This window comes from Staurois parvus, unplaced genomic scaffold, assembly GCF_062004578.1.
Source record: "Staurois parvus isolate SC_StPar_1 unplaced genomic scaffold, SC_StPar_1.0 ptg000778l, whole genome shotgun sequence".
NCBI classification, from domain to species: Eukaryota; Metazoa; Chordata; class Amphibia; order Anura; family Ranidae; genus Staurois; species Staurois parvus.
The window spans coordinates 137765-160081 of record NW_028318574.1 but is presented as its reverse complement, the minus strand read 5'-3'; the positions used below and the strand labels follow the sequence as shown (position 1 = coordinate 160081).

The window sequence follows — 22317 nt, the reverse complement described above, 5'->3', positions numbered from 1 at the left end:
TGTGCTAATGACACAGGCTAGGAAGGGGTTAACATCTAGGGGCAGTCAAAGGGTTAACTGTGTGCATAACAGCTCTTGGTGTATGTACTGTGTTGTGATTTTATGAAGGCATGTGCCTAAATGTATTCCCTTTTTATTCCCCCTTTGCAGGCGTGAAAAAAAAAATCAGTTCATCCCCACTGTCAGGACAGAGCTCTGTGTTGTTTACAATCAAAGAGTTCTGTCCTGTCATCCTCTTCACCGATCAGCAGGTCCCAGCCATCAATCATTGGCCATGACCCACTGATCCGTTTGTGCTGTGACTAATCACAGCACAGCCAAGGTTGACTGGCATGAGCCCCCTACCCTGAATAGCTGGATCACGTATTGGATATGTGATCCCATGCAGGAGAGCCGCTCTGCCACTGTACTCATACATGAGGCGGTTTGCAAGCGGTTAAAAACCTTGAAGGTTCTTTCTCCTTTATCGAATGCTTCCCCACACCTGGAAGCACTGAGTGCGTGACAGTGGCAGCCACTGAGGAAGGAGCAGGGGGACAGTGGTGGAGAGGTGAATATAAAGTGGTCAGAGGGTGGATTTTAACACACACTATCATTCTCTGAATGGCCAAGGTGATAGATTTTTTTCTTTAAGGATTCAGCCTTTAGATTGTTTGCCTTGTTTTTCTTTTACAAAATTAGAGTACCTTCTTGTATTCCCTGAAATTGTTACTTTTCTCTTCCACTGCAGGTATTTGTAGCAAATCCAAACAAAACGCAGCCAATTGTGGATATCCTGCTGAAAAACCAGACAAAGCTAATTGAGTTCCTGAGCAGCTTCCAGAAGGAGAGGACAGATGATGAACAGTTCTCCGATGAAAAAAGCTACTTGATCAAACAAATACGAGACTTGAAAAAACCCAATCCATGAACCTGTCTCCAGCTTCTACCAGCCATCTTCAGAATAAGTGTTTTAAGGAGTTGTCATGGCATCGTCAGTGCCTATGTTTTTGTTTCAATTTAGTTTATTAGCTGCCAAGAGTATACAGTTTTATATTAAAACTTTAAAAAAATGTTCTTCTTAATCAGGTCTGTGAGGAGGTGAAATTTGCAGTTAGGTGTCCATGTTGACCTCACAAACATGGAAAAAGTTGGACTGTCACTGATGCCGACAACATAGAGTCAATATCTTGTCAATAATCTGTAGTTTTTGCTTTAGCCTTTTCTATGTACAGTTCTAGAACATGGAGTGAGATTGTCAGTTAACATTCCATTGTCAGCTCTCAACCCTGTCACACTGGTTCAGAGAAATGGATTATGCTACAGCAACCATTCTCTTACCCAAGAACCCACCTGAGATGTATAGCACTTTGTTTACCCCCAGTGGAGCCTTTACTGGAAGGAATTTGACATATGGTCCTCCTATTGAGATCTAGTTGTACTCCGTGAACTCTAAATGTAAGATCCCAATCAGTAAGAATTTGTAACTAACAAAGGCTATGTGCTCCAATTTATTGATCTCTCCTGTATTCTGTTTTAGTGCTGAAAGCTGGATTCACATCACATGTGTTGTGTTTAGAGCGCGTTGACGCACCAATTGCATTTGAATTGCGTGGACATGTGTTTTTAACACACACTGTTGATGTGTGTTCTGTTGTTTGGTTTACAGCTGAAGCCAAAATACTTATATACTTCTTTCCTTAATGTGTTTTAATGTATTGCTTTGGTACTTGCTGGGTGGAAATAGATCTCAGCTCCTGATTATGTTGGGCCTGCCTTGAGCAAAGCATCTCAATGCACTTGCTGTGACTAGGCCCTTATGGAGAAAGGTAAAATACATGTCTATGTAAAGACAATAGATCTTTATACAAGACATCACTGCAGTGCAGTGATCATAAATTGCTGAAAATAATGCAGTTTACATATATACAAGCCCTTAATATCGACATGAGAGCAGTTTGGTGATTAAGGTGGTGCTTGGATTAAGCCAGAAAAGAATATAGTGAATTCACTAGACTGCAATGTTAAAAATGAATACTAAAACATGTAAAAATATGAATGATATTGTTACGGGCTCAGATACCATGAAAAAGTCAGCTATAAAAAAATGACATTGCTTTTGAAATGCCATGGCAAGAGCTTTTACACACTGCATCTGTCTGTTCAGAGCCACTCTAGAACCTGTGCTGAGAATGGGAAATTCCTTAACTTACAGTGAACGATGAATACAGAATAGATCTTGGTTTAGTACATAAGATGTGTACTTCAGACAACCTGCTAAGAAGCACAGTGAATAAGTATCCTCTGAACCTGCAGCTTTTATCACATAAGTAGGAATTTACCATGTACACATAGGGGTTGATTTACTAAAACTGAAGAGTGCAAAACCTGGTGCAGCCCTACATAGAAACCAATCAGCTTCCAGGTTTTTTTTTGTTTTTTTTTGTCAAAGCTTAATTGAACAAGCTAAGGTTAAAGGATGATTGGCTACCATGCACAGCAGCACCAGACTTTGCACTCTCCAGTTATATTAAAGCACCCTCATTGTATTATCATTTTTTTGCAGCATTCCATATATAAAGTCAATTCATAAAAGATGGGTTGCATTGGAATTTTTTCCTCACAGTTTAGCTAGCTTCTAGCTAACAGTGAGTTTATCATCAATAATATGTCCATTTTTAAGAACAGGAAAAGGAGCCCTTACTGGAGGGGATAAAGTAACAAATTATAGGATAAAATACTAATTCCAGAGAAATAGGGTATTTCAACAGTTAAATGTTCATTTCATTTACAAATATAACAATACCACAACAATAAAATATTAACTTTAAATTAATTTGCCAGAATAAGGAATACCTGTAAAATCAATAACATGGCTATGAATTGATACTATTCAGTTACATACTAAACCTATTTAGATGTGAATCTAATGACTTGTAGGGTAGAAGTACCCTCTAAGCACCGCCCGCCTTCCACTTATTAGATTAAGAGCCAATTTACGTTCTTGACCAGAGCTGGTGGAACACATCTAGGATTAATAGTAGTGAATAAGGCCGGCTTCACACTGCCCCTTTTGCTAAAGTGCAGCTAATCCATGGTTTTCCTGTGAGTTAGCTGCACTGTCCCATACAGTTTCTTCTATAGGGTCCTGGGGTTTTTGTGTGGTTAAAAAAGTGCACCAAAACTCCTGCATGCTGCATCTTTGGTGCACTTTCTGAAAACGCACTAAAGCTGTGGCACATCATAGAAGTCTATGGAAAAAGCACAACTAAACCACAAACCTGTTGTTTCAGACCATTTTCATCTCCAAATACAGGATGGAAGTTTTAATAAACTATTTTTTCCAGTGTATCAAAAAGCAGACACTGGTACTTGTTACTGCTGAATGCAGGATTTGACAGCAGTTCTCTTTCAACAGCTTGTATAAAGTGAAAATAATACATTGTACAAATTATACATCACCGTGCAAAGTGAAGTCTGCATTGCCGTATGGCTGACATAATATTTTAACCATAACTTTGGGAGCTGTAGTAGTTTGTAGCAGACCCCATTAAATTCCTGTATAAAGTACCTCAACCTTTGGAGCACTGAGGGTTAAAAGCGCTAATATGTAATAACAGAACTTATGTTGCAGTTCACAATACGGTCAAACTCCACCAAAAAGCCCTGTAAGGCAGAGCAATTAAATAATCAGATTTTTCTTAGCAAGCAGTAAATGAGCGTTAAGCCATTACTGACCTTTGTAGCTGCAGGAACTGTGGAGCATTGTGTCCTCAAATTTTTTTGCAGCAGAAGCACAGCAGTGATTTGAGCATGAATTCCTCCACAATACCTACAGCTCATTTACTGCTTGTTAGGAATGTATAAATAGTTGAATGTCTAAAGTCTGGCCACAGGTTCAGGTTCATAGCTTTTACACACCGTTGACATATTCATTGGGGCTAATGGGAAATGTTAACATTTTTCCAGTTGCTTTGAAGTAGCTGGAGGCATAGCTAGGTCTATGAAACACCTACAGGTACTTCATTCCACAAATACAGCTGTGTCTTAGGTTAACACACAGCAAAACAATTAACATTTCCTACTGGGGGCATAACAGAACATAATCAATGGTCTGCAAAGCTGATCATTTCACGTGAACGCATTCCAGGACGTTGGACATAAACTTTATGGGGAATTACAGAAAAGCAATGAACTGCTTAATATGAATGTAGCCAGAAAACTATGTGTTCTATACCAGTCTTCAGAGCAGTCCTGTGCTTTGTATAATGTCACCTGACAGTCAGAAGTGATGAAACCGGTGACATCTCTGGTGCCTGTGTACACTGCTCAACTGTGACTGGGCATTCTCATCTTGTCTGTCTTCACATGAAATGTCAGTCTGCACAGCATTCGCCCTGGCGGTGGCTGCCTGCACCATATATTGTAAGAGGTCCTCTCATTGAGCAAGTTAATTTTTATGGCGTTCAAGACATAAGGCATAAACCAAGCTATTGTTTTCTATTTTTATATCTAAGTAGGCAATGGAGCTAGCTTTGTAAAAGAATGAATCTGTATTAATACAACTTTAATATATTGTTCTATTTCAATTTTTGTTTTTAATTTGAAGTGCTTGACTATCTTTCATCTGCAGAGACTCTGCAGTGTTAATGGATATTGGTAAATAGGCCCTATTTTTCCTGGTCCCTTTCTATTACTGAGTGGGTAATGATGTGAGTGTGCCCACATATAATTAACCTTGGTGTGAGCAGCGCCTATAAAAAGACTGTGACAGCATTTTTACAAAGGTACATTGATGAAGGTTAATCTTCTCTGAAAACAAATGAAGGGGTTGCCAAAAGCAACTAGAGTGATGTCTTCATTCATTTTCCAAGCTTTAGGAATTGTCAGATTTTAGTTGTTATCAGTTGTGAACGTGTTCTTGAATATACAGTGGGCTTCAACTTTAAAATCAAATGGATTCGAAGGTACAGGTTTTCTACAGCTGCAATACCAGCTATTCTGGTAGGTTGCTCTGGAAAGCACCGCTGATTTTCTTTTGTAATGGTTTTTGTAAACGGGGCCCAATGTGTTACCTCAAATGGGTACAATTCTGGTCTATATAATATGGATATATTTACTGTGCACTGAGTCTGCTTGTTTGAACTTGTAATTGTAAAGTTAAAGCCACTTCAGCCTAAACTTTTTATGTTTTAAATAGACTGAGGAAGAATTAAAACTTCTTTCAAGTCCTAGGGCTTGTGTGTTAATCCACCGAGGAGATGTCCATCCCATACACATACCTCTAAAGCTACGTTCACCACTGTAGTCAGAATGAAGAGAGGACAGCACTCCCTAAATGTTGTCTGCGTCTTTACTCAAAGGCTGTTGTCACCTTTATAAAGGGGCCTACACGTCCCTGAAATGTTGGATTAAGAAATAAACTTTTGAGCAAATACTTGATATTTCATATTGCTGGCCTTCCACTGAGAAGATTACCCCGCATTTTTTATCTGTCTGATACCAAAACAAGAAAATTGGGGAAAATTAGGGTCACTAGGATAGTAAGACACTGATCACAATAAGGCTGCTTTCACACTGATCCATTTTTCTTTTGCTTTTGCATTAAAAAAGCATGATGTGACCATGTAATCCTATGGAATTTTTCACTGATCCATTAAGGGTCCTCTGTGTTTTTCTTAAAATCCTGCTTGCTGCAGGTTTGGTGTGGTAAAAAAAAAAGGGAAATGTGGCAAAAATGCACCCACATTGCATTTTTGGTTCTGTTTTTGATTCACATGTCCTGTACAAAATGCACCGCAAACATGGTAAAAACACAGCAAAAACACATATGTTTGAAAGCAGCCTAAAAAAACACTGAGGACCTAACTTTTCTCCTCTCTGTTCCCAAGACAGGAAGGGAGGGGAAATCGGCAACAAAAACCAGACAAAGGTTCTAAACCTTCGCATTCTATTGTGGACATACAAATGTAGCTGGAGTTGAACCATTAATAAGGAATAACATTGTGATACTTAGAAAGGGATAGAGCACACAGCAACCTGTCAAAATATCCATTTCTGAAATTGTTGCTATAGGTTACTGCTCTTTGCAGATCTGTATTGTATGTAACGCCTTTTTACAGAATAACACATATTACTAAATGCCACAGTTCTCTGTGTAGGCTGAGATCTTGTGTGTTAAAATTTCCTAGAGTTTGATCATAAATAAAGCACAGTGCTTTACATGTGCATACGCCTCCAGCAAGGAAATAAAAACAACATTGATTGGGGTTATGGCAAGTGTTGCTGCTCATCACAATGATTTTACTGACGTATTTAGCTCACTCATTTATACCTTCTAAATCTGGTTCTCAGAGATCATCCACAGTTCATGTTTGCCATACTTTAAGGTAGTTTACGAGCATTTATTTGTCTTAAAAATAAATATATTTTTAGCTCATACCCATCTGGATAGTCTTGAATATTTGTATCTACACATGTTTATTATCTTCACCTTGCCTCCTAGATAACTTTGAAATGGAAAATTCTTCTTTTGTTAACCTACGAATACTGTCCCACCACTCCTTCTAGCCTATTACCCTCTTCCTTTCCCCTCTATCCATACCACCCTTAAGTCCTTGGTGCCGGCGCCTCCTGGCCTTTTAGGGGTTGTAGATGCTGGGAGGAAGTTTATGATCATGTGACCACTGTAACTTGGTGGTCACATGATCGAAAAGCTCCTAATCGCAAAAATCGTGAACTTTACGTCAGCCACCAGTAGCTGTGTCGGGAGCGCGCGTGGTGCACTCTCAGCACAGTTCTGCTTTTTACCTTGGGTACGCATATATGCAGCCTCTCAGCGTTAAGACCCACCCTCCGAGAGACCAAATATATATATATATATATATATATATATATATATATATATATATGGTCAGTGGGGAGGAGTTAATCCCTAATCTTAACTTCCTCTAAACAGCCTTCCAAACTTGTGGACCGAAACCCATAATCTAGGCGCCAAATGAAGACACATCAAACTTTTTTTTTTTTTTTAAGAAACCTTGTATTATTGTTTTATCCCTCTCACGGGTGTTCTCTATTACAAACTACATATATGAAAAATAAAGATTATATTAAAAATATATCTTAGGCTTCTTTCATATGGGTGGATTTCGTCAGTGGATCCGCCTTCTCAGTAAGGGATCTGTCCACTTATCCCTGCTGAGCAATGGATGGCAGGTCTGTGTCCGCCTTCTCAGTGGGGGATCTGTCCACTGATCCCTGCTGAGCAGATGGATGGCAGGTCTGTGTCCGCCTTCTCAGTGGGGGATCTGTCCACGGATCCCTGCTGAGCAATGGATGGCAGGTCTGTGTCCGCCCTCTCAGTGGGGGATCTGTCCACTGATCCCTGCTGAGCAATGGATGGCAGGTCTGTGTCCGCCCTCTCAGTGGGGGATCTGTCCACTGATCCCTGCTGAGCAATGGATGGCAGGTCTGTGTCCGCCTTCTCAGTGGGGGATCTGTCCACTGATCCCTGCTGAGCAATGGATGGCAGGTCTGTGTCCGCCTTCTCAGTGGGGGATCTGTCCACTGATCCCTGCTGAGCAGGTGGATGGCAGGTCTGTGTCCACTGTTCTTATGCAGAGTGGACACAGACACAGCCCGCTTCCCTCTATGGGCAGTCAGATGTAAACGAACTGCCTGTCTGCTTACATCCCACTGTCATCTGATCCGCAAGACAGATGGGGAACAGATCCTCCATCCGTCTGTTTTTAGCGGATCGGATGCAGGAGGATGTAAATGGGCACATGTCTGTTTACATCAGCCGCTCCACAGAGGGCAATAGATAGTCTAATCTGGTCTATCTGAAACAACAAACAGGCAGACCTGATTGGTCCACCTGTGGGGCCCTAGGGAGCTGGATTAAACATTTAACTGCTTTACCACCCAGATGTTTTGTTTCATTGTTCCATAGTACTGAGATGAAACCTTTAGAAGCAGGTTTCCCAGTTTTCTTTGCTATAATTGTCATAAATCAGTTCCACATAAAGAGTCTTTTTTCTCACCTTTGCTTTGTCACATGAGGTCATATGTGTTTCACTAATGATATTCTTCATAAACTGTTACTAGTGTTCTACGATAATGGAGCTTTTTTGGACGTTCTACAGTGGATCTGCAGTCCTAGCAGGTCCAGAAAATAGAATCCTCTTTAGGAATAAAACAAAGCATCTAAGCTAACCATATAATATGTGTAATAATGAATGCCATTATAGAAATTTGAATGGGTCTTCACTAGCTGAAAAATTGAACATTGGTTGGCGCTTTGTCAAGTGCTCCTTAGTGGCGACTGGGTGTAAAACCTTCACTGAGCCAAATGTGTCAGAATACACGCCTTCATTAATAGAACACTTCTGCATTTGTTAAACTTTGCTTCACTTCCTCCTGACCTGAATATGGCCCTTTGCTACGTTTTTGTTTTTTGGAAGGTTTAGAAAATCATAACTGAATGGAAAGGTCATTTTTCAAAATTTTAAATTACAAAATGGCTTATGTTGCAGTTATATGTAAAATTCTTAGAAAATGTAGACTTTTCGTCTAAAAAAGAAAAAGCAAGTTGCCTGTACCTGGTATAAATACTATGAGCAATGATTGCAGGAGAAAAGTAAGCTGTGCTCCTATGAACCTATCAAAGGTTTTCATCCAGGCTTCAAGAGTCCACCATGAAAAAGAAAAAGTTGGGGGTGGGAAACCAAGTAATTAGCATAATTGCATCCTACCAAGTGTCAGAATCAGAGGAGCTGATTTACTAAAGGCAAATAGAATGTGCCCTTTGCAAGTGCAGTTGCTCCAGAGCTTAGTCACCCTAGGTTCACATCTGTGCAGGTGGTGCCGCTGTGGATCTGCACAAAAATCCATGCAGCCGCACCACCCGCACAGAGAAATGCGGACCCGCAGGCATTAGTTCTAATGGCACGCGGCTCACACTGGGAAACACAATCGTACTGGGAACCGAGATTCCCGTGCGGGCTGTGTTTTCCAAAGTAGTGCAGGGACTTCTTCCCTGCGTGTCACAGGCATGGGAGTCCATTCCAATGAATGGGCTCTTGTGCCCAAGCAAAACGCGGCCCGCATAGGTGTGAACCGGGGGTAAGTGCGGCACAGCTTGACTTTATCAATAATGCCCAATTACATGCAAGAAAAATAAAAATAACAGCTGCTTGCATATGATTGGATGATGTAAATCAACAAAGCTTCTCTTCGTTTAGTAAGCTCTGTAGCAACTGCACTCTCAAAGTGCACAGTCTCTTTGCCTATAGTAAATCGACCCTGGAAATGGTGAAAAGTGTATGCCCAAAGACAATTTCTTTGTTACATATTATGATGGTCAGCAATCCCACAATGTGGTAGAACAAGGTAAACATTTCTGTGTATAGAGGTCACCACACTTAGCTGGGGCCAACATTATTCATGCATACAAGTCGAGGCTCAGGTATATGTTAGATATACAGTATAATATATTATAGACATTGAAATGGATTTTCCACAGATGAGGTGGTTATCGGAAAATGTTACTTAGTAGCATAAAATGTATATTATATGCTATCAAGTACTTTAAAATCTCATTTGGGTCATGATGCTACAAATTCCTTCACTTCAATGCCAGGAATATGGTTTCAGCCTAGTAAATAGTTTTCTTCATCTGCACATAGGTGATAGGTGCACTTTAATAGACGCCTCTGACTGTTGGTAAATTATACCCTACAAGTGAATGTGAGATGTCTGTACTGCATACAGATTTACCTTCTGCGCCTTAGAAAAGGGATGAAACCTAACAATAATTATTTGCTTATTTAAACTATTGTGTGTATGAAATAAATGTATATCTTCTGTTTGTACTTAAGATTCCCATTCTTAAGTTTGTACTTATTCTATTTACAAAATATTAAAGGCACAGTTACTGATCACTTGTGTGCTGCTTCTTTTATACTACGCGTTCTGTGAAAAGAAACTTGATTTATGTTTAACCCCTTGCTGCCCAGGACAAGTTTAACAATTCTCACACATTTATTACAGCATTTTTGTTTTTTTTCTGCTAGAAACTGACTAAGAATGCCCAAACATGATATAATTTCTGAAAGCAGAGACCCTAGAGAATAAAATGGGGGTTGTTGCTGTTTTTTTAAGTTGCATGATATTGGCGCAGCTGTTTATTAAATGCAAATTTTATTGAAAAAACTTACCGTATTTTTCGCTCCATAAGACGCACCTAGGTTTTAGAGGCGAAAAACAAGAAAAAAAAATATTCTGAACCAATGGACTGCAGACACAGTACAGGGGATGACCAGAGACTGCGGACACAGTGCAGGAGATGACCAGAAACTGCGGACACAGTGCAGGAGATGACCAGAAACTGCGGACACAGTACAGGGGATGACCAGAGACTGCGGACACACTACAGGAGATGACCAGAGACTGCGGACACAGTACAGGAGATGACCAGAGACTGCGGACACAGTACAGGAGATGACCAGAGACTGAAGACAGTGCAGGGAATGACCAGAGACTGCAGACAGTGCAGGGAATGACCAGAGACTGCGGACACAGTACAGGAGATGACCAGAGACTGCGGACACAGTACAGGAGATGACCAGAGACTGCGGACACAGTACAGGAGATGACCAGAGACTGCGGACACAGTACAGGAGATGACCAGAGACTGCGGACACAGCACAGGAGATGACCAGAGACTGCGGACACGGTACAGGAGATGACCAGAGACTGCAGACAGTGCAGGGAATGACCAGAGACTGCAGACAGTGCAGAGAATGACCAGAGACTGTAGACAGTGCAGGGAATGACCAGAGACTGCAGACAGTGCAGGGAATGACCAGAGACTGCAGACAGTGCAGGGGGTGACCAGAGACTGCAGACAGTGCAGGGGATGACCAGAGACTGCAGACCTTTGGGGAGGGAGGGGGAGCGGGTACCTGAATTTGACAGGTACCCTCTCCCACTTCCGCGGCGTTGTCTTTCCCTCTTCTTCCCGGGCCGGCTTCTGTGACAGCCGGGTGCCCACTGCGCATGCGCGAGAAGTGCTGCGCTTTGTGAATGGCCCGGCGCCTTCTGGGACCTGTCATGTGTCCCAGAAGACACCGGATCATTCACAAAGCGCAGCACATGCGCAGTGGGCACCCGGCTGTCACAGAAGCCAGCGCGGGAAGACTGTACAGCGCTGGAGCGAGGAACAGGTAAGGCCCTGCAGGAGAGAACAGCTGAGCGGCCGGCCCGGTGTTCTGACATGGTGGAGGCAGAAATACCGGACCGGCCACTTTATATTCGCTCCATAAGACGCACTGACATTTTCCCCCCTTTTTTGGGGGGAAAAAGTGCGTCTTATGGAGCGAAAAATACGGTAAATGCATTTTCATGCAAATACAATATGATTCCCAATTTTTTGATAAAACACGATGATGTTGAGCCAAGGAGTTAAGATACCCAACATGGTCATATTTAACCACCACCTGTCCACATGACGTCATGTGATGTTCTGGACTTTGATTGGAAATATCTGGATGATGCTTGCACCTATCGGTAACATGCAGATATCTTTTATTTCAGCCTGCGATTCCCTGCAATGTAAAAGCCATCCTAGCAGCTGGATTGCTTTTACAGGTGGGGATGTCCCTCCCGCTGCCCAACGTCATCTCTCCATGCTCTCCCATGCGATCAAGGAGCCGGAGAACTGATGGCACCAGGTTACCACAGAGCTATGACCCCGGGAAGTCGGACGCGACGTCATTACGTCACTTTCTGCTCTGGCAGATTTAAACTCTGCCATTCTTTTTTCTTGCTGGAAAGCCACAGACCAATTTCTTTTTTTCTTTTGATCTCTTGCTTTCCAGCATTGAGGAGAGATGTGACCCCAGATCTCTCCATAATGAGGACCTGTCATTTCTTTTTCCTATTACAAGGGATGTTTACCTTCCTTATAATAGGAATCAAAGATAATTAAGGGATTAGTGTAAAAAATTAAAATAAAATTAATAACATTTTTTAAATTTATTAATTTATAACATTTTATTAATTTTTTAAGTGCATATGTAAACGATGTTCAATCCACTCATGTGAGGTATCAGTGTGAACGTTATAGCAAGAGCAATAATTCTAGCACTAGATCTCCTCTGTGACTTTAAACTGGTAACCTGTAAAAATGTTTAAATCGTCACCTATGGAGATTCTAAGTACTGTAATTTGGCGCCATTCCACAAGCATGACATGTTTGGTATCTATTTACTCAAATTAACGTCATTTTTTATATTTTACCAAAAAAATTGGGTTATATAATGTGGGGTTTTTTTTGCAATAAAGTTCATTAAAGTGTATTTTTCCAAAAAAAATAATAATTGTGTTTGAAATATTGCTGCGCAAATACTGTGTTATGTAAAAAATTACAACAACCACCATTTTATTCTCTAGGGTCTCTGCTAGAAAATATATATAGTGTTTGAATGTTCCGAGTAATATAAATGATAAATTAATGATCATATTTACATTTCGGAGAAAAACGGCAGGATTGGCCTGGCTGGGAAGCAATTAAAATTGTGCACGCCTGTGAAAATTTTTTTTTATGTATTTTATTTAAATGTATTTTTTGCACTTTTTAAATGTTTTATTTACATTCAACTTTATTACTATCACATTAAAAACGGGTTGTGACTAGAGGTATATACATCTAGGACAGGGAAATCCTAAAACACAGAGACAGGAGAGGGTGACATCTGATTGGTGGAGGTGAGAGGTCGGCTGTCATGTTTATTTCCAGGTCAGCTCTCTGAGGGGGGGGGGGTGTCACTGGAAAGTCCATATTGTTTTTGGATCAGACACCAGGACAGAAGACCTGGCCACACCCCCTGCTCCACCTACTCCCCACACCTCTATACCCTGACCTTCACTGAACACCTTTCACCCCCCCTCCAAGAGACCCTGGGTAACGCTCCCTACTGCTCCCATATTCTACAGACAACACATGTTCGCCCTGCCCTCCAAGGACCAATAGGAGAGGGTGGTGGGTGGGGTATGGGTTGCAGGGCTTTGTATTGATGGCTACATGGATTCGGTTCAGCATGGGAGCGCTCTGAAGCTGGATCAGAGGTGTGTGCTGGAGGGGGTCTGTAGGGCACATCGTGTATACATCTATATATATTCATTGTATATAATGTTTGGGGGTTCTAAGGCGTTTTGAAGCAAAAAATACTGATTGTAATATGTAAATAAAAAGTGCCAGAAATGGCTCGGGGCTGAAGTGATTAACAGCGGCTTTTTTACTCTCAGTGTGCAGGAGGTCCTAATTAAAACTAATGCAGACGCCACTCTGAGGATTATTAATCAGCCGTATATTTCATTGTGTTTTTTTGGTATAGATACACTTTAAGGAAATTGTACAGAGATTGTACAATCAGATTTTACAGTGTATGGCCATCTAAGGCATTTCCTTAAGCTGGTGCCTTCAGAAGCTGTGCATCAACTTCATGAAACCCGTTTCATTATAAATACTGACATGTGCCAAATTCAAGTAGTTCATACTCTCACCAGCCACTTTATTAGATACACCTGTTCAATTGCTTGGTAACACAAATTGCTAATCAGCCAATCACATGGCAGCAACTCAATGCATTTAGGCATCTAGATGTGGTGAAGACGACTTCCTGAATGGGGAAGAAAGGGGATGTAAGTGACTTTGAACGTGGCATGGTTGTTGGTGCCAGACAGGCTGGTCTGCGTATTTCCAAAACTGCTGATTTACTGAGATTTTCATGCACAACCTCTATGGAAATTGAGACTCATCAGACCAGGCAACATTTCTGTTGTCCAGTTTTGGCGAGCCTGTGTGAATTGTAGCCTCCGTTTCCTGTTCTTAGCTGATAGGAGTGGCACCCGGTGTGGTCTCCTGCTGCTGTAACCCATCTGCTTCAAGGTTGGACGTGTTGTATGTTCAGAGATGTTATTCTGCATACCTTGGTTGCAGTGAGTGGTTATTTGAGTTACTGTTGCCTTACTATCATCTCTAACCAGTCTGCCCATTCTCCTCTGACCTGTGACAACAACAAGGCATTTTCATCCACACAACTGCCTCTCGCTGGATATTTTCTCTTTTTCGGACCATTCTCTGTAATCCCTAGAGATGGTTGTGCGGGAAAATCCCAGTAGATCAGCAGTTTTTTAAAAACTCAGACCAGCCCGTCTGGCACCAACAACCAAGCTACGTTAAAAGTCACTTAAATCCCCTTTCTTCCCCATTCTGATGCTCAGTTTGAACTTCAGCAAGTCGTCTTCACCACGTCTAGATGCCTAAATGCATTGAGTTGCTGCCATGTGATTCGCTGATTAGCAATTTGTGTTACCAAGCAATTGAACAGTATTGTCTGGCAGTATTACTCCTATGCACTACTGAGAGATGGATGTCTACAGAATATCTACAACATTTATGAATTTCCCTAAATATGTTTGGCTCTAGTGAGCTCCCCTTTTCAGGAAGAATCCAAGGTATGCCAGTTTTACATTGCCAGTATTAAAAATGGCCGACTCTGCTCTGATCACATGACGACCCAGTGCCATCCCTGCTCCGATCGTTGGGGAGAAGTGAGCAGCAGCCAAAAACACAGAGTGTGACTGGAGAATGGACGGTACGGTACGCTCGTGTCATGTGTACCGTGATCCTGTAAATTCAGAGATATACAGATATTCCCATACACATTCCTGTCCAATCCCGGTGCTTAGATGGGAGACTCAGACAGTTCATTAAACAGGAAGCTGCCATACGGAGCGATCAGACAATGATGATTATCATTGTTACTTCATTATTATTATTATACATAATTTATGTAGCACCAACAGTTTGCGCAGCGCGTTACAAAATAAGAGACAGTACAGCCGCAGCACATTTTCATACAAGAGTGTTCAGTGGGCCCGAAGAGCTTACAATCAAAAGTAACAAAAAAAATAGTCAGACTTTATGGGTACAAAAGAGACCACCCTTCTGAGGATCAGATCCCAGAACCCCACCGATGGCTGAGTCCTAAGTCCTCATGCACACGGGGCCTTCTAAATACACAGCAGCGTTAGCTGTATAAAGTCATGTTAAAGCGAGAGTTTTTCCACGTTTGCCTTTTTTAGTACAAAAAAAAATTTTGCCTAAAAAAAAAAAATGCAGATTTGCCGTGTTTTACTGCTTTTTGCCGCGTTTACCAGCGTTAGAGCATTTTTACAGCTAAAAAACTCCTCTAGAAACCCACTAGTTCTGGGGGTTTTCCAGCCAATAACTATTGATTAAAGCCTATGTGTGTATGGACACATAGGATAACATGGGGGGGTTTACTGGCTGTAGAAAAAAACGTCAAAAGCCAAAAACAGCCGCTGTAAAAACGTCCAGTGTGCGTGAGGACTAACTCATCACTAGGGAGGAGCGGAAGCGCTTTTATCTAAAGTAAAGATAAAGGAAGAGCATGGGAAAGAGGATTTTATATTTTTATTTTATATTTTTTAATATTTATATTCATATCGGACAGCACAGTGGCTGAATGGTTAGCGCTTCTGCCTGGCAGCACTGGGGTTGCTGCTTCAAATCCCAACCATGGCACCACCTGCCTGGAGTTTGCATGTTCTCCCTGTGCCTGCGTGGGTTTCTTCTGGGTACTCTGGTTTCCTCCCACACTCCAAAGACATGCTGGTAGGTGAATTGGCTCCTGTCTAAATTGGCCCTAGTATGTGTACGTATGAATGTAAGTTAGGGACCTTAGATAGTACACCCCTTGAGGGTTAGGGACTGATGTGAATGTACAATATATATGTAAAGTGCTGCGTAAATTGATGGCGCTATATAAGTACCTGAAATAAATAAATAAAGATCTAATTAGGATTTTTTTTATCTAAAGTCGGATCCAAATGACAAAGTTTGCAGCTGTTTGGAAAAAGTAGAAATTCGCATTGTTTTCACTTTCATTTAGTGCTGAGATGTGACTTTTCTCTACTGCTGTCAGGGTAATACAGATCTTGACCCCATTCCCCACTTGTAGTAGGACAAGGAGAAACTTCAGACTGATGAGCTCATCTCTGTCACTCTGCTCTCTCCTCCTGTCAGCATGTTCCATGCCAGCTCATGAGCACTGCAACATACTTGAGTGGCCCCCTGTGCTGCTTCTTCCTCTCCCAGCCTGAGCTCTGCTATACGGAGGATGGTATGAAGCTGATAAAAGCTTGAAGTGAGGAACATGCACTAGTTGGATTAAGGGCCAGTTCATACTACTTGAGTTTCAGTTGCTTTTTTTCTGCATCCAAAATGCACAGAAAGTAGGTTATATGTCAATGTCATAGCTGCTTGCAGTTCCAGTGTGTTCCGGTTGCAGAAACAAAAAGTAGAACAGGCTGCATTTTTTCTGCACAGAACTGTACTGGAACGTGCTAAAACGCATGAAAAACGCACCAAAATGCACATGTCCCTATTTAAATTTAAGAGCAAGGAGAGGGAACGCATAAAAAATGCACGGGAACGCATCAAAAACACGCATGCAGAAACATCCGGAACACATCTGGACTGCACTTCTATAGTGTGAACCGGCACTAAAATAATAGCTGTAAAATCTGGTGTTTTTTGAGTTTTTTTGCCTAGAGTTCAGCTTGATTGCCCACCCACACACGTGCGTCGTGCTAAAATGCATGTATTATTGTGTGTTGCCCCCTCAGTGTGCAGTGCGGTGTGTAGAGCTGATACTTCAGTCTGCTTCGGGTGCTGGCGCTGGTATCTTCAGTAAGGGGAACAGGAAGTGAAGTCTTGTGTCTTCCTACTATTCATGCGCTGCGCTTTGTGAATGGGCCGCTGTCTTCTGTGACGTGTCCCAGAAGGCTGTGGGGCTTAGGGGGGGCGAACGCCCGGCTTAGATCGCCTCGACAACCCCCCCCAAAAAAAAGTGGCAAATGTAGCCGGGGGGGGGTACAAGGCAAACAAGTGGGACCCCTTTTGGGTGGAGTTCCACTTTAATGCAATACACTTTAACGCATATGCACTAACGCACCACAGTGGAACATTTAGGCAGAACTCTAGGCAGACACATACTGTACATTATACATACATGGGAGCTGCTTTACTTTCCAAAGGATTTGTATATCTGTCCACCCAGTCCTGAGATTTACACAGCTCTGTCATACAGCTCAGACTGATACGCTCATCTGTCACTCTGTTCTCTCCTTCTATCAGCATGCTTCTTGCACTGCAGGACAACAGATTGGGTCTTGCTTCTCTTACTCCACCCATGTCCCCCCAGACAAAAAGCTGACTACATATATGAGATACATACACAGGAGCTGGTTTACTTTCCAAAGCATCTGAATATCTGTCCATACAGCCCTGATATTTACACAGCTCTGTCACACAGCCCACCCCTGTCCAGCAGGACAGGAGACCTGATTTTTTTTGTGCTGCAGTTCAGTAACAATTATAGGTCTTGTCCCTCCCCCAACCTGTGATTGGACAATGAAAGGAGAAGCAGCAGACTGATGAGCCCATCTCTCTGTCACTGTGCTCTCTCCTCCTATCAGCATCTTCTCTGCACTACAGCAGTGCTGCTTCCAGTCTGAGCTGAGCTGTGCAGGGACGGTAAAAGTCAAGTCAAGCCAAGTCAAATTCAGTAACTTACACTGTTTGCATTTAAAAAAAAAATTGTTGATTACAAAGCTGCATTTTTTTTGTTATATCTGCATGGAGTTGGGCTTTAAGTGTGACAGACTTTTGTATAGACAGAACTATGTATTATATTTATAAGTCCAGTATTGACGTACCTATTACACAGGTCCCCAGCTCAACGATGGATTCTGAACACAGAGAGCTCCTCAGATGCATACATCTTGAGTTGTGTTCTCACGTCGTAGCCGACAGACTGGTTCCCCAGTATCTCTATCAAGAAGGTAACATCACCCGTGACCAACTAGAGGACATATGTGGACAGGCCACCAGTCAAAGGAGAGCCATGAAGCTCTTGGACATCCTGCCCACTTGTGGACCCAAGGCCTTTGACGTTTTCGTGGACTCCTTGACCGAATTCCCATGGGTCCGGGAGAATTTAAAGCAGCACTGCTAAAAGAGCCCTCTTCTACCGCAGAGCGGATCTTTGGATTTGTCCTTCATAACTGTCCCAATGACCTCCAACTCAACCTTCTGGCAGGAAAACTGGGATCGGAATGGGAACAGGCTCTGGGTCACCTAGGATTGGACCACAGACCTGTACAGGTGTAAAATACAATATCCAGACAACCTGCACTCACAGATCATGGAAGGACTGGTGAGATGGAAACAGCACATGCGACACAAGGCCACCATCCAATGTCTGTGGGAAGCTGCTGAGATAGATCCTTCAGAAATAAAACTTATTTTACAATGACGTTCCTCATATGTATCTTCTACTATGCTTAGCTTAGTGTACTTTATGGTCAAAGGTTTGTGGTCACCTGACTATCACACCTATATGGACTTTTTGGACTTCCATTTCAAAACCCTGGCCATCACCATGGAGTTGTACCTTCATTGCGTCTAAAATAGCCCCCTGTCTCTTAGGAAGACTAAAAATGAAACTCTACCAAAATCTTTGTAGGTTATTTCATATGCTGCCCCTGATGCATACTTACCTCCGTCTGATATCCATGGCCTGCAGGAACCTTTAGCCCTTCCAGATGCAATCTTCCTTTCTTCAGGCACCTCCCGCTCAGCTGATCCCTATGGACTTCTATTGAACAACTCTTCACCTCTTCAACAATAAAGATCTGCCTTGACACATTCCTTGGTGATTGGATTCAATTAATATTAAACCCTCAGTACAAATTGATGTTTTGCCTCAGGTTCATGGAATTAACTGTTCTGCCCCAAAGGGACAAACTACATGTTGACATGAGTGGAAGATATAGTGCCCCATCATTGGTGTCAATGGGAAGATTAGCGCTCCATCATTGTTAGTAATAGGAATAGTGCCCCATTTTTAGTGTCCATTGGAAGAATAATGCCCCATTTTTGGTGTCCGTGGGAGGAATAGTGTCCCATCATTGGTGTCAGTGGGAGGAATAGTGCCCCATCATTGGTATCAGTTGGAGGAATAGTGTCCCATCATTGCTATCGATGGGAGGAATAGTGCCCCATGATTGGTGTCAGTGGGAGGAATAGTGCCCCATCATTGGTGTCAGTGGGAGGAATAGTGCCCCATCATTGGTGTCAGTGGGAGGAATAGTGCCCCATCATTGGTATCAGTGGGAGGAATAGTGTCCCATCATTGCTATCGGTGGGAGGAATAGTATCCCATCATCATCATTGGGGTCAGTCAATCACATATATATACGTGATTGACGCTCCCGTGGTGACTGCGGGCCTGAGGCGCGCGTGCCAGTGCCGTGATTCGGTGCCCAGGACATCAATCATCAGATTCAGGCCAGTGATGTTTGGCCTGGATCTGATGATTGATCCCTGCCCTATCACAGATCTTCCTGTGTTTACATTTACACAGGTACAGGAAATGATGCAATATTCTCTCTCTGGGTACATTCCGTCCCAAAGAGAGAAGACAGCAGATCCATGTGAGTACAACACTACACTGTTACCGTTAGAACACATTTAACCCCTTGATCGCCCCCCCCCATTTACCCCTTCCCTGCCCTGTCACCAGTGTCATTAGTACAGTGTACAGATTTTTTTGCTGATCACTGTATTAGTGTCACTGGTGACTACAGTTAGCTTTAGCGTCAGTTAGCATCCCTCACAGATAGCGTCAGATTGCCAGTCAGTACACCAGTCATCACATTTAACCCCTTGATTGCCAGAAACATGCTCACATACACAATAAACCTCCATTGCTAGTATAGTGTCTGAACAGATCAATATCTTTGATCAGATAAGCACTATACCAGCATACACATTAGTATAGTGTCCCCAAAAATGCAGCATTAACGGAATCAGCCCTGGCACCTGCATTTCGCCCCTGTGCCCCACCTTCCCCGAGTCTCCCCCATCAAGTGCAGTGTCAGTAGGTCACTGTCACTTGATACATTGCACACAAAATTGCAGAATCAGGCCTGATCTCTGTTAGCACTTGCAGGTAAATATTTTTGTAGTGGTTCAAGCAGTCCCTGAAAGCCAGGTGTTCTTTTTCCCGTGAGTCGCACTAGGAACGTATAAATTTAGTGGCCAAAATGTCCAACGAAAGGTACTCTGCTGAAGAGGCCTACAGGATTCTGAGCATGTCAGATGAGCTCAGGGGAAGACTCACTGACAGAATCTGCCTCAGAATACGAACCGGTAGACAGCAGCGGCACCCTGACAGATAGCTCAGACAATGCAGAAGAGATCCCTGCTAAGGTCAGCGTACCCGGGCCCCATTCCCAGGTTGCTGAGATGTTATAATTGTATGATGGTTCTCATATGCAGCAGAGTGCCAGTACTAGTGCCGCTCTACCTTATGGTGAAACGGCGAGCACCAGCTGCCTAGTACATCCTGGTCTTTCACATACCAGCACTACAGTATCACTTGGTGATGTGGCGAATCCCATAAGTGCAGTACAAGCTGGTGCAGTGGTGAGCACAAGTAGTGTCCCACAGCCACCAAGAATTCGCACACAGGCCCGTAGAGCCCCTAGTATCCTTCCGGATGTGCTTGCAAATCCTGATTGGCAGCCCACAACTTATGCAGCGTCCGTACATCCCCCATTCATTGCCCAACCCGTAATTCAGGTGGAAACAGAAAATTTAACTCCCGTTAATTCTTTGGAGCTGTTTTTCTCGAAAGATCTGTATGTGTTGATTGTAGATCAAAGCAATTTATATGTACATCAGTTTATCGCCACCAATCAAAATTCAAACCTTGCCAGACCAGTCGCATGGAAACCCAGTACAATTTCCAAATTTAAAGTTTTTTTGGGCCTAACCCTCAACATGGGCATTACTAAAAAAAAAATGAATTGCGGTTGTATTGGTCCACAGACCCGATTCATCATATGCCCGTGTTCTCTGCTGCCGTGGCCAGGCATAGTCATGAGAATATAATGTGTATTATGCCTTTCAACGACAACACACTCTGTCATCCTCGGGGTGACTCTGAATTTGACCAGCTCCACAAAATGCATCCCCTTGTAAATCACCTAAACCAAAAATTTGCAGATGTCTATACTCTCCAGCTAAACATCTGCGTTGATGAGTCCCTCATTAGTTTTTCTGGCCACCTTGCATTTAAACAATTTCTCCTCAGCAAGCGTTCCAAATATGGGGTCAAGATGTATAAGACCTGTGAGAAGGCAACAGGCTATACATATAAGTTTCGGATTCACGAGGGAAAAGATAGTCAGGTGGAGCCCCCGGAATGCCCAGACTACATGGGGAGTAGTGGCAAGATAGTTTGGGACTTCTGTCATCTTTTTTCCATATGGGGTACCACTTGGACAATTTTTATTCAAGCTTGCCACTATTTAGAGATTTGTACAAACTTGGAATTGGCACATGTGGCACCATGCAATCTAATCGCTGGGACTTCCCCCAATGGCTTGTAAATACCCATCTTAGAAAGGGGGGAAAGGCCTGCTTGAGAAATTAAGAATTACAGTGAAGTGGAAGGACAAATGTGATGTTTTCGTCCTGTCTTCCATGCATGCAGACACGACCATCCAAATGGCAGCTGGTGTTGTTGAGTAGCCCCTCTGTGTCCACGAATATAACCTTAACATGGGTGGGGTGGACTTCAATGACCAGATGATGAAGCCGTACTTAGTTTCCCGAAAAGCCAGAAGCTGGTACAAAAAAGTGTTTATTTCAATTGGCTCTATATAATGCTTTTGTGCTTTACAAAGCAACTGGACGAAGTGGATCCTTCCTAAAATTCCAGGAAGAGATCATCACGGCCCTTTTGTATCCAGAAGGTGTTTTGGCCCAAACCTCCAACCAAGATGCAGCTAGCCAGCTGCATGAGAGGCATTTTCCCAATGATATTCCTGGTACCCCAACCCAAAGGACACTCCAAAAAAGATGTAGTGTCTTTAGCAGACATGGAATTAGGCATGACACCTACTTTTTTTGTCCCTTCTGTCCTGGCCAACCTGGACTCTGCCTCAAGGACTGCTTCTGTAGCTACCACACACTAGTGGAAGAGTAGGGTACAGCACGGCACAGTTCAGGGCACATATTTGCACAGGGTCTTGAAAGATGTTAGGTAGTCAGGAAATGGGCTATCGCATTTTGAGAGACCCTACAATCTGTTTAAGTTCAAGTTTAAAAAAAAAAAGCCATAAAAAATAAAAAGTACAAGTATAATTTTTTTTTTAATTTGTTGTCGAGTTACT

At 42.6% G+C, this 22317-nt stretch overlaps 1 protein-coding gene and 1 pseudogene across 1 annotated transcript in view; both read left to right on the top strand.

Annotated features, from left to right (window-relative positions):
• Nucleotides 1–9923, top strand: part of LOC149444760 (calcium-binding protein 39-like) — a 134004-nt gene extending 124081 nt beyond the window's left edge. The window contains exon 9 of the mRNA XM_089654553.1: nt 731–9923. Coding sequence (XP_089510679.1) covers nt 731–910 — 180 coding nt within the window. The 3' untranslated portion in view covers nt 911–9923. The remainder of the gene's footprint in view (nt 1–730) is intronic.
• Nucleotides 9924–17816: 7893 nt separating this feature from the next.
• LOC149444759 (death domain-containing protein CRADD pseudogene) lies at nt 17817–18566 on the top strand (annotated as a pseudogene).
• Nucleotides 18567–22317: the final 3751 nt, after the last annotated feature.